Genomic DNA, 15,365 nt, shown 5'->3' on the forward strand with positions numbered 1-15,365 from the left:
AGAAGGCCTCTCCTCGTCTTGTGTCCAGTATGGCACGCTGGTATTTTTCCAAAGCTGGTATTAGTCTGTAAACCAGTCCAAGAGAAGAGGGTATGTGCGCTCCTGCAGGTTTCCACACGCCGGCCCAGTCTGCCGTCAGGCCCACGCCAGGCTGGTTTAACGTCACGTGACCTTGATGGCCACACCTGGCTCGGAAGGGGAGCCGCGAGGAAGCTCAGAGGAGATCAGCTGCAGCTTGTTATTATCCCCGTTATACGGATCAGCACCTGGGGCCCACAAAGGTGAAGGGGTGAATATGAGGTCCCCCAGTGAAATAAGGGAGAGGGCTAGAATCTGAACCTGGTCTTCTTCCCAAGCCTGGGCTGCTAACCACTACACAGCACTGCTCCTCTGTGAATGTCACTGGGCAAGTGTCCTTATGGCCACGAGACCCCAAAGGGAAAGGCCCTTCTTGGGAGGCACGTCCCAGGCGGCAGGGACCTTTATGGCCGGCCCTTTATGGTGCTACCAAACACCCCGCCTGCAGATGAGACCAGGGGTCCCAGCTACGCATCCCTTCAAGCCCGCAGCCTGGGTCGTGGTGGGAGGCTGGGCTTCCGTGGGAGGGGTTCCTTCTGGCAGTCACCCGCTGCCATGTCCCCAATACCACAGCACCCCAAAGCAGGGCTTGCCTGGGTCCCAGCCCGAGCCAGGGCGATGTCACTGTGTTTTACTTTTTCACAATCATTACCAGGGGATGTCTGTCTAGTGCTGAGGCTGTGGTTGGGTTTCCGGGTTGGCTGAGATACCCAGAAAAAACCGCAATCGCTCAGGGCCTTCCACCTACAGGAACCAAGGAGGCCAAGCCAAGGAGCCCTGCCAACCTGGCTCCAGCTCTGCCCACGGGGAAGACTGGCTGGAACAGGGCTCCCTCTGCCTGCTCCCGGGTCTGCACACTTGCGCCCGGGGACCTCGGACTGAATCCAGAGGGCCCAGGCCCAGGCCCTCCTTGCACCTGTGTCCTAGAAAGTTCTAGAAGATCTGCTGGGAACTGGGTAGACGAACTTTAGGGACATAGAGAGGAGGGTCTGTTCCTGAGAGTGGGGCTCTTGTCCTCACACTATCTCCTCACTGCTCAGACTGGCTGAAGACTAGCGTTACCAAGAGGGGAGGCGAGAAGAACTCCCAGGGAACTGGGGAGACCAAGGCTGCGAGGTAACCAGGAGTTCCACCCCTAGAAATCACTGGGGAAGGTTTGGATTTTATCCTGGGAGAGGGACAAATTAAAGCTAGGCATAAGCGGGGGATGGGGGGGGCACTATCCAGCTAGTGTTCTAGAAAAATCTCTGGAGCAGTGATACCAAAGTATGTATCAGGGTTCTCCAGAGAAATAGAACCAACTGGACATGTTATTTACCTATCATCTACCACGATCTTAAGGAACTGGCCCTGTGGGTGTTCATCCTGGGAGGCCTGAGCTCTGCGGGGCACCCCGAGACCGGGAACTTGGGCAGGACTCCATGCTGCCACCTCGGGCCAGGGAGACCTCACCGATATGCTGTGATGTGCGCCCAGAGGCCTCTGGGGACCTGGGGTAGGTCATGTCCCTGAGCTGTGGAACAGTTCCTGCCCAAAGCCCACCTTGGTCTGGGCTTCTCTTCTCCTGAATCCAGACGCTCCCTCCCAGCATGCATCTGTGTAGCTGTCCGGTGGAAGACTTCACAGGGTGAAGTCCTTGAGGGTAGAGGCAGCATTATAATTCAGGGTCCACGGCATGGACGCAGCGCCTATTGCATAGAAGGGGCTCAAAAACCGTGAAAAGAGTGAAGAAATGTCTATCCAGACGCCATTCCTGTGTCGCACGTATCCCTCACCAGCCCCAACCTCCGCCTCCCCTCTGGACCCGCAGGACCCGCGGCAGCCCACTCACCCTGCAGCGCAGCGGTGCTCAGAGGCCGTGGGGCTGGGGATGAAGCAAGCCTGGGGCCGAAGCGTGGTTTTGATATCTACATGCAACCTGTTTACAAATAACTGCTGATTGATTGATGGTTGTTCACGCATTCATTCACTTTTTTAAAAACTCACACGCCTATTCATTCAACTTTCATTGGGTATCAGACTCAGGTGCCAGGTTCACACAACAGAGCGGGGCTAGGACTCCTGACCATAACCAGGTCACCTTCTGGGCAGGGGGAATTCGCTGAGACCATAGCAAAACAATACATCCCGAGGACGGTGATACTAGAAGTAAAGCACAGGGTACTAGAGGAGCATGGGGAACCCTAACCCAGCTGGAGGGAGCAGACAGCTGAGCTCAGCCTGAAGGATGTGCAACAGTCGTCCCGGTAGAGGGCAGAGTGGGAGCGGGCAGGGAGAAAGCAACCCAGGAGAAGGGTCCGTCTGGCCAGGCCCAGGCAGCCCCCTGGGGCCCGGTGCGCGGCCGGGGGAGAGATTTCCCAATGCAGCCGTTCTTTGGCACTCCTGCTGGGAATTATTTGTCTTTTCCTGCTTCTCAGCATCCAGGCCACCAGCTCGTCTGGTTCTTGCCATAAAGAATTCACCTTGTGCCAGGCCGAGGGGAGCCCTCCCGCCCCGCCTCCCGCGGGTCTTCCCCTTCAGGGAGCCTGAGCCAGGGGGAGGGGCTGGGGGCTGGCTTAGGAAGGGCCGTGGGGACAGCCCCAGCGAGCTGGCTGTGGCGGGCGCCAGGCTCTCCTCATCGCGGAAGCCCACGCCTGCCCAGTGCAGGCCTCGCTGTTCTGCCTTGCTGTCCCCGCCTGCAGACGGGGGTGACAATCCCATTTCAATTAACGGAGGCTCACCAGCCACTTTATTCCCTTACCCTGGCACAGAACAGACCCGGAGTAGCCGCTGAAACACACACAGGGAAATACTTAAGGGGCTTGGGCGAGACAGATGTTAAACACGTGGTTACAAGTGGGAGGAACGTACCCTCATCAGAGGAAGCTTCATGGGGGGCTGCCTCCCTTCAGGATCTCTGGGGTGTGGCACTCACCAGTGTCTTCACTGGTTTCTCCTCCAGGCCAGGGGCTGCGTCTTGGGGGACCCTGCAAAGTGCCTGGAAGGGGCAACAAACGTTTACGACACGCCCACCATGAGCCAGCTACTATCTAGGCCCCGCCTCTCAGTTTCCCCCACAGCCCCTTGCACAGTGGAGACATCGAGGCTCTTATAGAACTAGTGCTCCGTAAACGTTTGTGGTCTGATCGAATCGCTGCCTTTGATTTAGACCAGAGATTAGAAAGGGACTTGGCTTCATGGGCCCGCATCTCCTTGTGGGGGCCAATGAATCTGAACCCTATGCTGAGAAAGACTCTGTGGTTGTTGAGGGCTGGCTGGTGGCCCCGCCTCCCCAAAGACAAGACAGCACCCTACGCCTTGGAGCCTGCGAATGGGATCTTCCTGAAAACCACGGCTGGGCACGTTTGGAAAACTACCTTTGTGGGTGTCATTAAGTTAAGGGTCAGGAGATGAGCTTATCCTGGATTGCAAGGGTGGGTCCTAAAATTATTGGTAGGCGTCCTCACAGGGAACAGAAGAGAAGACTGGTGAAGATGGGGACAGAGGCTGGAGGGGCGCGGACACAAGCCAAGGGGCACCCGGATATGCTAGAAGCTGGAAGAGGCAAGGAATGATCTCCCCTAGGGCTTTCGGAGGGAATGTGGCTCTGTTGACCCCTTTGTTTAGGACTTCTGACCTCTGGAACTGTGAGAGTGACTTTCTGCCATTTTAAGCCACCTAGTTTGTGGTATGTGAAGGGAGCAGAGGAAGCTCCCACAGCGGCCTTCTCGGGGCTCAGCGGGAAGGCGCGTGGGGATGGATTCGTGATGCCTGCGTGGGTGAGAGTAGCGAAGCGCAGGGGTACGTGCTAAGTCTCGTCGACCTTGATCGAGATCAATGGGGCATCTGGTTCGGGGCTTCCTCTATGCGGGCAGATAGCAGATCATTCTATCACAGTGACCCAGCCCCAGGCAGACACCAATCCTTTGGTGAGCGGAGGACAGTGGAAGGCTGGCGGCAAGGGCAGCGCGAGCCGCCGGGGCGTCTTCGGATGAGTGAAATAACCCTGAAGGTGGGAAACCTTTTGGGAACTTGGGGAAAGGAAAGGTGGCGGCTGGTCTTTTTTTTTTTCCCCTTTCTGTGCCTCTGATTGGACCACTGAGAATCATCCAGAAAAGATAAGGGCTGATATTGGCAGGGAAGTCGTCTTGGAGGGCGTCCTGCCTTTGCTGGAGTCGCCCATTCCCGAGTCTAACTGTCCCTCCTATCGGCGTCTCCCCATCCCCCCCCCCCCCAGTGCTTCACGCTGCCATTTAAACTTTGGTTTTTCTGTCCAACCCATGGCAAAATTACAACCAAACTCCCTCCCCCATGGAGCAAGAGGGAAGCCCAGTGCGGGGACAAGCCTTTGGGGACATGGTCTCAAACCCTGGCGTTTACCCTTTCCTGCTGTGTGATCTTGGAGACGTTTCTATCACTGGCTCTCAGGTTCCATATCTGCAAAATGGGAAGAAAATAACACCCACATGGAGGTGTTTCTCTGAGGATTCAATTAGCTCGCTGACATAAATGGGGCCAGTACCTATGCTTCACGACTGTGCAAATATGTTTAGCCTAGAAACAAGCGGTTGACGCAAACAAACAGACCCCCGGAATCAGCAGCCCCGCGGAACTCTGGCCCCTCTGCCACGCCTGTGGGCTTCTTCCCCGGACGCACAGCAATCGCCACTTACGGGGCACCGCCTGCGCGCCAGGCGCAGGGTCAAGCTTTCCAGCCCATCACAGCGGCCCATTCACGGGGCACGGCTGCTGTGCGCAGGGAGCAGGGGAGGGCACCGAGGCTCAGGGAGGCCAGGGGCTTGCCCGAGGGGACAGAGTAAAAGGAAGATCTGTCTCTCAGCCGCCGCGTGGCTCAGCCCCCGCCCTGAGGACTCCTTTTCCAGTGCTCCTTCCCCGTGCTAGGGGCGAGGCGAGTAGAGCCCCGGTGCCCCGTGCTCGCCGTGGAATGTGGACGCTTTGAGGAAAGGGAGCGCGTTCCCAAGCACCCACGCTGAGTCTGGTGCTGGCTCCCGTTTCTACATGTGTCAGAAGAGGTGAACGAGTGCGTGGATAAAGAGCCAAATAGTTGGGCGGCAGGGGGGGCGTTTAAACGATTGTCTTGTGCTTTAATAAAGTGGAACCTCTATGCTCTGACGAAGGAGATCTGAGTTATTGTCCACCTTCTACTCGCGTTTCGCCGGTGACACTGCGTGTGTCAGCTGTCTCTCCGTCCAAGGGGGTAACAATGTACGCTCTGCCTGGGCCTGGAGGCGGGGCCAAGGGGTCTTATAAGAAGGATTCGGCTTGAGCATAGCCAGGTGATGCTGATCCTGTTCACGCTGCATCCCCAACAGCACCCAGCACGCAGTGGGCCAAGTGCTCCTTGGCTGCGCGAGCAATAATGACTCAGTGTTTTTCTCAGCTGTTTCCAGGTTATTACGTGTGGGGCCGAATTGTCCTGGTTTGGAGCAGGGCTCTCCTCTCTCCTGCGGGAACCAGCTGAAAGCAGGGCAGTTGGTTGGAGCTGGTCCTTCCATTGCAGGGGTGCTTATCTGTTCCCCGGCTGCCGCCCAGAAAGGGTTACACCTCGGGCAGCACGGCCTGGGTGTTCTCCAGCCCTGCCTTGCCCCATTACCCTGCCTCCAGCTGAGAGCAGGCCATTAGTTTACTCATAAACAGGTGCCACACTCCACCCGAGCAGCTAGAGATCAAGGCCATTTTCAGGCTGCAGCTCTGAGCGCGGCTTCCCGCACCCTGGGCCACCCACCACCTCGGTCTCCGCAGTCCTCCAGGCAGCTGTCTGTCCTTTGGAGGCGCCGCGGCATTTATTAAGACCTTGGGGGGCTGTGATGGAAACAGAATCCGGGAGCAGGCTTCCAGAACCGAGGAAGGCAGAGGAGCCCTGGTCAAGCCCTGCACACCAGCCGAGCCAGGGGCAGCCTGGAGACCCCTCATCCCAGCCCAGAAGCCGGTGCCCTCCCAAAGTTCAGGAAGCTCCCCTAACTCCCTACTTCTAGCCCATCCAATCTCAACTCTTCAGCCTTTCTCCCAGATATTGCCTCCCCACCAGTCAGAAGTGAAGGACAACTGTGCAGACGATCCTGATTATGAGCAGCTTCCCGTGTCACATGAGACCGTGACCCCTAGCCCACCACTTATTTTTGTATGGCCCACGGGCTAAGAATGGTTTTTATGTTCCTAAATGATTGAGAAAAGTAAAAGCAGCAGCCTGCACTGTGATATGTGAAAATGACATGAAAGTCAAATTTCAGTGTCCATAAGGTTTTATTGGAACGAGACACGCTCCTTTTGCACAGTCACTCGTTCGTCGGGTACGGAGTTGAGTAGTTGGGGGTGCTCACAGCTCCATGCTGCTTCGTGCGCTGCAGATCCCAAGGATGCCACACGTGTTCCCGGCTGTGTGAGAAGACACTTCCCAGCGGGAACTTCCTAACATCGTTACAGATCAGCAGTCGCAGATGAACACTTGCCACTGAACCTGAAGTAGATGGACTGCTACCCCCGCAAAGCACCGCATCTTCTCAGCAGTAGACCTGTATTTCGACATATGGGACTTGATTATTGTTATTTTCATTAATAAAAATTTTGGAGAGTTCTTTTCTCTCTTGTTTCTTTCATAATCTCTTAAGTTTTTGTCTCTTGGTCTGTAAAGCATAAAATGTTTGCTATCTGGTCCTTCATACGTGTTTCCTGACCTTCGACCCAGACCACTGAACTGCGCCAGAGGTGTCATTATTGTGTCCTCTCAACGCCACGTCCCAGGTCGTCTTATATCCACACAGAGCCTAAAACTCCTCTGCGGACCATAGGCAAAGGCCCTCCCCCCCCCCCGCCCCCACCCCCCTCCCCCGCCACAAGCCTTAAAACCCAGTCCTGCAGAGTTTCCCACCCCCAGGTTTGGACAAAATGTCTTTTTAAGTATCGGCAGCCCATCCCCCTCCCTTTGCCCTCACCCCTCAACCACATGCCCCCGGGATTTCTGGACTGGACTCCTGTCCCGCAGCCCGGGGCTCAGCCAAGCACAATTTCTTCATCCAGGATCAATTATTTTTTCTTCTTCTTACCTTAAAGAACAATAATGAATCACACTGTGAGCCCCACAGTCCTTTCTATTATTCCCCCGTCTGCCTTTGGATTTCCTCTTTGGTTGTGTAATTTGGCCTTTACAATATCCTTTCCATGCTAACAGAAAAGAAGCTCCCGGGAGGAGGGCGTGGCCTCCTGGGCCAGGAATGCCGAGCTCCCGAGCGCTGTTTCTCCCTCACCGTGGCCCCCATCCCTTGGAGCGTCAGTCACCAAGTCTTCACTGACGCCTTTTTCTCTCAAGAATGTCATGTATTTCCATGGGTATTCTGCTTTGAGGCGGACTGCCCTGATTCCCTTCCCCCCTACCTGCCGCATAACTTGGACGTTTAGACACTCTAGTCCAGGGCTGGGGGTTGGAGGTAGGCAGTTGGAGGGAGAGTGTGTGAACCAGGGGTTGAGGGACACCTTTGCTTTAGTTGACTTCCACAGTCTTTTTGCTCCAGCCTCACCTCCTCCAGGCAGGCTTCCTGGACTCTCCAACACACAGGAAGCCGCCTTCTTAGACCCGTTATTGGTGTTGGGGGCCCTGTCTTCAGGGCCATGCCACACTGTAGGAAGCTAATGAGTGCGATGTCCATCTCTAGCACCTACACGGCATTGGCCTCCTAGTGGATAACGAGCCCCTCCCTTCCCTCCCTCTCTCCAGCCCTCATTTCTTCTCAGGGGAAGAGAACCACAGAAGGGACCAGTGCCAGCCCGCAGAGGCTGACCAGGGAGACCCCCTTCCTGAGCCGGGTCCTGCCCTTCAGCAGTGGGACCAGGAGCCTCTTGCACCTCCCCTTCCGGGAGCTCCTGGCGCCGCTACCAGGAACTCCCTGCGCATCACAAATGAGCACTGGCAGGGTCTTTGTGTTGTCAGCGCCCTGCGGACGTTCCTTTTACTGCTGTGCCCATGAACTTCCAGGCTGCAGAAGAATGGAGTGTTGGGGACCTTGGTTCTAAATGGCCATCTGCTGCCCGGGGAGGCTGGCTCCTCCTCGGGACCCTGCACACCCAGTCCTTTGCCGCGTCTGCACCCGGAGCAGGCCTCCTATGGCGAAGGAGGGACCGGGAGGAGCGGGCAGTGACGTTATCAACGGAGATGGTGGGGTTGCAGGATCAATTAATTCTGGCAAATTTGGTGGCACCAGGATCTAGTGTGACAAAAGGCTTCAGGGAGGTGCATTTTAACTCTGCCTATGACCTCAACTCCCTGGTGACATTGTGGAGTCCCCTCCTCTCCCAGACTCAGGGTTCATTTCTGTACAGCAAGGCGCCAGCCTATCCTGAGTCTTCTGAGGCTATTGACCGCCTGACACTGTGTCCCTTCCCTTTGCCTCCCTCAGCCACCCCCACACCCAGCTCCCTGGCCAGGAGCACCTGGCTGCCTGCGGAAAGGGATTCCCCAGGAAAGGACCTGTGGGGGCTCCCGGGAGGCCCACATTTTCACTTCCCAGTTTTCCCAACTGCGCTCCCTCATGGTCCATCCTGGTCCGCAGTCCCCTACCCCCCGGCTTGGTGCAGCGGGTGAGAACTTAGCTGTGGCATCTGCCAGTCTGTGTCGGAATCCTGGCTGAACCTCACTAAATTATACAATCTCCCTCCCCAGGCCTCAGTTTTCTCTCCTATAAAGTGGACACAATAGTACTGATTACACTGGATTGTATTCAGGATTTGGTTCAATAGTCCTAACAGTGTCTGGAAACTGGCGACCCTGCAATGGCTGCTGTTGGCACCATCATTATTGTCACTGTTACCTACCACCTCCCCCCTGCTACTCCAGGGAAGAGAGCCCTCCAGGGTCCGGGGGGCAGCTTGGCATGGCCTGTGCAGGGGGTTGGGGGCCCTGCCTTGCACCCTCTGTGTGCGTATCCGAGGAGGGGGCTCCAACCAGAAAACCTCCCGCTTCCACGCACACTTCTCAGCATGCACTGTCAGGCACCCCCGTGTATTGCCCGTGCACACACTCGTGGGCTGTTGTGAGGACAGAAGAGCTCCCACTGCGGGCCCTCGGCCCAGCACCTGCCCACCGCCCTCCCTGAACCGGGGTCAGCGGTACTGCTGCTGTTGCCGTCGCCACCAGGTTAGCCATGTCTGAGGTTGCGCTGCGGCGTGATGATGTGCCAGCGTCAGAAGACCTGGGCAAACACTGGCTGGGACTTCAGGCAAGCTTCTCAGCCACCCGGAGCCTCGGTTTTCCCATCTGAAGAACGGGGGCAGGCCCACCCCTCCAAGGGGTCGCCAGGGGGCTCACAGCACAGCTGTGAGCTGGGCATGAGCTGCAGAGGCGGGCGGTGCCCAGGCCATAGCTTGTGTTCAGTGTAGATGGGCTCCTTCTGCGCACCCACCCCATGCCCACAAGCTCCCCTCTTTGCAGTGGGGGCCCTCGTCCTGTCCCCACCCCAGGGCGAGGCGGGGAAAAGCCTTGCACCCATCCTTTCTCTGCCTGATGTCCCCGCGCCATCAGCTCCAGGCTGCCCTTGGCGCCAGGTCGAGTCGGCCAGCAGCTCAGGGACAGGAGAACCCACAAGGAAGAGACACATGCGGTTATTTTTTTATTTGCTTTAATTAAAAAGAAAGTAAGAAAACAGAATATACTTCGCAGGGTATGCTGTGGCAGGAGAGCGCAGGCGTGTAAAATACATGCAAAAGCAAGGGCGATACCCCCGGACCCCTGGGCAGTGGGAGCTGGCGGAGGCCTTGCCTCTCAGATGGTCCCTCCTCCCGGGCTGTGCGGGAAGCGTGCCCGTCCAGCCTCGTTTCTCCTGGGAGACTCGGCCACCTCCCACTCACTGGTCCGTGACACGCACCCACGAAGCTGCTCTTCGTGAGGTTTTGAAGGTGGGTAGCCCTGAGGCGGGGGTGGGGGGCGCTTTGGGGGCTGGGGAAGCGATGCCCCTTTGTGGGAACAAGCTGGACACACTGTCCTGCAGGGGCACAGGTTCAGGTTCTCTCCCTGAGCGGCAGCAAAAGGGATGTTTGCAGGGAAGTTGGGGGCCACAGAACAGCTTGGATCAGGATGAGATGCGCCCGGGGCAGGCGCTAAATTTTGACGGACGGCCAGCAGGCCGTGGACGTGCAGGCCATAGTCACCTTTCGACGCCTCCATCCCTGCCTCCGTTGGCCCCAAACGTGGGGGCCACATAGGACTTGACTCCTGGCTCTGCCACTTAGTAGTTTCAGTGACTCTGGGAAAGTCACCTAAAGTTTCTCAAGCCCCGGTTTTCTCATCTGTTAAATGAGGAAGTGCATACGAACCCCACCAGGTCACTGTAGACAGGAAGGGGGGCCATGCCTTCAAAGAGCCTATTATGGCTCCCAGCGCATAGTAAGTGCTCAACAAATGTCCGTCATGGCTACTGTTAACCCAGCACCAGCATTTCCATTGCAAAGTTAGTGGGGGCATGGGCTCAGGTATGTAGGACAACAGAAAGTTTACATCATGTTCTAGAAACAAGATGGACTTCTCAGAGCCTCCTGCTGGGCAGCTCAGGGGGTGCCAGCCAGGGGGACCCTTGGCTCAGAAGGGCCCACTTTTAGACCTCAGTGCCCTCCCTAGGGTAGAGGACGTTGTTCGGGTTGGCGCCGTTGTAGAAAGGGGGGCTGAGCTGGTTGAGGATGGAGCCTCCATACCCGAGATTGTTGGTGGGCATGGGGTTGGCCCACTCACCCGCGGCCCCGGGGCTGCTGAGGTTGCTGAGCGGGGTGTAGGCGTTGAAGTTCATCAAGCCTTGCCCCATCTTGTCAGCAGGCTCAGGGCTCAGCCCTGGTGCGGCCACAGGGCGGCTCATGGGGCTGGGCCCGTTCACGTAGGCATTCATGGCGGAGAGGAAGTTGTTGAGGCAGGGGGTGCCCGGCGGGGCCTGGGCCAGCGGCTGCTCTGCGGAGCTGGCAGCACCTGGTGAGGTGCTATCCAAGACATCCTGGGCATCGGCGGTCTTGGGGCTGCCCGCCAGGAGACCGCCGTCCGCCTTCTCCGAGGCCGAGGAGCCCGCGCTGGCGGATGCGTCTGATTTTCTCTTCCTCTTCCTGCGGAAATTTCCATTGTCGAACATCTTTTCACAGTTGGGGTCCAGGGTCCAGTAGTTCCCTTTGCCTGGTGCAAAAGCGGGGAGAGGTAAGTGGAGAGACAGACAAAGTGCTTTGCTTTTGTTTCTCCTCATTGGAACCAATGAGAGCACAAGAGCTAAAAACAAAGGTAAGGGATCCAGAAAGAGAGAGAAAAGTCAGGGACTGAGAAAAGGAGAAAAGCCACGAACCAGCCCCACCCACACCCTGCCCATCTTTAAGCACCATCTCAACTGGGCACTCGGGGACCAGGAAGACAGAGAGGCAGCAGCCATGAGTGTAGGTCTCCTTAGAAGAAGTTTGAGTGGGGGGGGTGGCGGAGCGGGAAGGGGAACGGGGGGGGGGGGGGGGGGGGGGGGGGCAAGGCGCTCCCAGTGCCGAGGTGAAAGGAAACTCAGGACAACATCAGGGCTCCCTGAAAGTCTTGGGCATGGGGTCCAAAGACGGATTTGAGTCCCGGCTTTGCTCCTCACTGCCTGAGGGGGTCTCGGCCAGCCTCGGTTTCCCAGTCTGAGAAGTGGGCACGCTGGACTTGCCCCTACCCCTCAGGCTGACTGGAGAGGACAAACACTCGGTGTGTGCTGTGAGGTCCGATGCGGAGCTAAGGCCTGACCTCTACCTGCCCCTCTCTGTCTCTCAGCCTGAGGGGGAGGCCAACTAGGGACGAGGAGGGACAGAGTCCTGCCCTGGCTGGCCTCAGGGCAAGCGGAGCTGGGTCCCTCTGCACCAGACCCTGGCTTCGCCTGCGGGAACCGCAATGGACTTCAATTCTGCAAAGTGGAGACAGGAGTGCGTATGACTCTGTGCGTTTCCCTATCGTAGAAACGCACCCTTAGAAAGGAAAAGGTCCACAGCCAGGCGTTCGAGAGACCTCGGCTCGGACCACATTCCAGCAACCCCTGGTTCCCGCCTCACCCGAGGCGGGCTGCGCCCTCCCCCACCGCCCGCGCTGGGCCCGTTCCCGCCGCCCTGTGGTTTTCCTTATCTGGGGAATGGGTTTCCCGCCAGCTTCCCTGCAGCGGCGCATTGAACGGGGGGATGCAACTACCGCCCAGCGGCGCAAAGTGGTCCTGAGTGTCTGTTCAACAAACAGCCCCTCCCTTCCCTGGGTCCCCCTTGGGCTTTTAGTCCAAACTCTCCTCCCGCAGGACTTCCTATGGGCTGTGCGCCGCCGGGGACTTGGATTAATCCTGGTCATCGCTGCCGACCTCGGGGCACTTGTGAGTGCCGACCCTCGCACGCCCTATCTGGGGGCCCCGGCCGCCAGTCTCTGGAGGAGGCACTGAGAGCGTCCCTATTTTTCCAGGCGGGCAAACTGAGGCTCAGCCAGGATAGAAACCCCGATCTGCCTCCCCAACCCGTGCTCTCCTTCACGGCTGACGCCCCTCAGTTTCCCCCTCCCCCGCCCCCCCCCCCACCGGTTTCGGGAGGCACAATCCCCTTCAGAACTTTCTAGAACGGGTGGCAGGAATGAAGGGAGGCTCCCGGGGGTGCCCCTGAGGCTCGCTGAGGAAGAGCCCCCCCCACGCCCTCCGCCCCGCGTCCCCGGCAGCCTCACCTGGGTCGTCCTCGTCGCGCGGCACCTTCTTGAAGCAGTCGTTGAGCGACAGGTTGTGGCGGATGGAGTTCTGCCAGCCAGCCTTGCTCTTGTTGTAGAAGGGGAAGTTGTCGGCCACGTACTGGTAGATCTGGCTGAGGGTGAGGCGCTTCTCAGGAGCCCCGTGGATGGCCATGGCGATGAGCGCCGAGTAGGAATAGGGGGGGCGCACCAGCTTCATCAGCTCCTCCTGCGACGGGATGGGCAGCCAGCCCAGGTCGCCGGCCCCCACGCCGGACATGGCGGGAAGCAGCTGCCTCTGGACCCCGTAGGCCTGGGGTAAGAAGGGGCCGGCGTTGGGGCCCGGCAGGTAGGGCTGCGGGGCCATGGCCTGCCCGTTGAACCAGAGGTAGGGGTTCGGGGTGGCCCCGAAGTCGCCGCCACTCTCAAAGGACGGGGTCCGCTGAGGGCTGGATACGCCCTGAGTGTGGAAGAAGTTGTCATAGTAGAGGTTCATCTCGGGGGTCTCCTGGCTGGCGGCGGGGAACTGAGGGCTGCTGTGCGGAGGCGAGGGAACCGGGAGGTCGAAGGAGCTCATGGTGGGTCCGGGCTCAGCGAAGACACCTGCCTGGTGGCACCTGCGCAGGGAAGCTGTCCCTGCAGGTGCTCGGCAGGACCCAGCCTCCCACTTATACCCCTGAGGGCCGGCCGGCTGGCCCCACCCAGGGGCGGCCCCCAGCGCCCAGAGACCCGCCCCTCCGTCCTCCAGCGGCCACCGTGCCCACGGGTCGGGAGCCCTCCTGCTGGCCACATCAGGCCCCACTAATGACACGCTCAGACCTGCAGTGTAGCAGACGTTGCCTCTCTCCCTCTCGCGTCCCGTTCTCTGTCCTCACTGCCGCTCCCCTTTCTCGTCCACTTTGCCCCTTTTCCCTCCTCCGGGCTGTCCCATGTTTCTTTCTCTCGTTCCCCTGCTCTCCTCCCCCTCTCTTTCCACCCTTTCGGCCTCCCTTTTCTCTCTCTCCTGCCCTGCTCCGTGCTACACTGTTTCTCCTTCTTCCTTCCCCCGTCTCCCGCGACTCTGTCCTCGGCACGGCCCCGCCCCCGCCCGTGCGGAGTCCGAGGAGTGAGTTTCCAGCGCCTCCGCCCCGCGGGCCGCTTCACTTACTTCCTGGCCGTCTCTGCCCCTCTCCTGCCTCCTTTCCGCCCCGTCCCTCTCTCTAGCTTGCATTTTCTCTGTGTCTCTTTCCCCATCCCTCTGACCCCACCTGCTTTCCCACCAGACCCCTCAGTCTCGGCCCCTCACCCACGCCGGATGACACACCCCTGTCAGGAGCCATATTTGGGGGGCTTTTGAAGGGAAGACACATTTTCTGGAGTGTCCAGGAAAGAACCTGGTTCTGGACAATCAGGGGAGCAGGGAGGGGAAGGGCTGCCAGTTTCGTGGATGGCCTCCTGCCACACCCACACAGGGACAGGCATGTGTGCACACAGCCACAACCTGCACACGGGTGTGCGCACACGCACACACACGCGCGCGCGCACGCGCATGCTGCAGGCAGGCAGGGGGTGGGCTGCGGACAGGTCTGGGGCTGTTCCACAGGAGCAGCAGGGCTCATAAAAGTAACAAGAGGAAAGGAACGTGAGCTGGACGTCAGGGGCCGATGGGCGAAATCCGCACTGTCCCAGCTCCTTTCTGGCTGCAGGGTCCAGATGTCCAAGCTCCTTTCTGGCTGCAGGGTCCAAGCAGGCTCTCCTTCCTTATCTGATCAAAACCCTTTCATGTTCCAGCTTGCAGATGCCCCTGGCAGCCAGGCCAGGAGGCGCACCCTCCACCCCTGAGCAACGGCCCCCCTCTCTCCCTCCTGGGCCCATCTCTGCCTCAGGCTCTAGAAGCAGGGCTCCAGCCTCTTGCTCCTCTGTCTCTGTGGCCAGGCCCTCCCCTCTTCGGGCTCCCTCGGACATGACCTTTCCCACTTTGCCCCTCATCCCAGGGCAGGCACTCAGCTTGGGGATGGGCAGGGGTCTCCCTTCTCAGAGAGTAGGCAGCTGTCTCCTGACCAGGTGGAGGAGCCTTCTGAGGCTTCTCTCCGGGGTCAGCAGGTTGGAAGAACGCCCCTGCCAGCCACTCTAGTCATTGTTCTTGCAGCTCTACTTCCTTCTCTTATTCTACTTCCTCTCACTTCCTCCAGACCCCCTGTGCCTTGGAGACCGAAGGAGGCCACTGGTCGCGGCCGGAGGGGCCTCCCAGGGATCCTCCCCGGCCCGACTCTGCTGCGTCAGATGAGGGACAAGCCACAGCATCTGGGAATGAAGCTCCTTGGCAGCCTGGTGGCCCCAGAGGGCGATCCGGGGAGCTGGGTGCGAGGGGTCCTCCCAGACCCTGAGGAAGCCCCTGTCCCCACCATGGAACAGTTCACGAGTGACTCTGACAGGGCCCGATTTCACATTCTTTCCCAAGAGTAAAGCAAAGAGGCCACATTATTGTTTACAGGGTCTCCACGAGGCCTGGCTCGCTGCTGTCTTTTTAAAGAACAGCTACCTGGGAAGCCACCAATACAGACCAAAGCCTTCCCCTCCGCTTCCGGCCATTCATCCTGCAGAACTGAACAGCGACGCATTGGCTGCAGGGCAGCTC

General features: G+C 58.7%; 1 protein-coding gene across 2 annotated transcripts; it reads right to left on the bottom strand.

Moving 5' to 3' along the window:
• Positions 1-10,658: 10,658 nt before the first annotated feature.
• Positions 10,659-13,325, bottom strand: FOXI1 (forkhead box I1). 2 transcript variants are annotated; one of them, XM_054567879.1, is made up of 2 exons: positions 12,751-13,325; positions 10,659-10,938 (listed from the first exon to the last, which is right to left on the bottom strand). In XM_054567879.1, the coding sequence occupies exons 1-2, from the start codon at positions 13,323-13,325 to the stop codon at positions 10,659-10,661; spliced, it is 855 nt and encodes a 284-aa protein (XP_054423854.1). The 2 variants fall into 2 exon arrangements, with proteins under 2 accessions (XP_054423854.1, XP_054423853.1); XM_054567878.1 differs by having other exon boundaries at positions 10,659-11,218; positions 12,749-13,325.
• Positions 13,326-15,365: the final 2,040 nt, after the last annotated feature.

Source organism: Pteronotus mesoamericanus, unplaced genomic scaffold (assembly GCF_021234165.1).
Source record: "Pteronotus mesoamericanus isolate MK-2021 breed Mesoamerican mustached bat unplaced genomic scaffold, CSHL_Meso_final contig_2, whole genome shotgun sequence".
Lineage (NCBI taxonomy): Eukaryota > Metazoa > Chordata > Mammalia > Chiroptera > Mormoopidae > Pteronotus > Pteronotus mesoamericanus.

Bases quoted from the DNA above. Each gene is read 5' to 3' on its own strand.
- FOXI1 (XM_054567878.1), bottom strand. From the start codon at position 13,325: ATGAGCTCCTTCGACCTCCCGGTTCCCTCGCCTCCGCACAGCAGCCCT. The intron at 11,219-12,748 runs GTGAGGCTGCCG...CTTTTGCACCAG, and splicing joins GCGCGACGAGGACGACCCAG to GCAAAGGGAACTACTGGACC.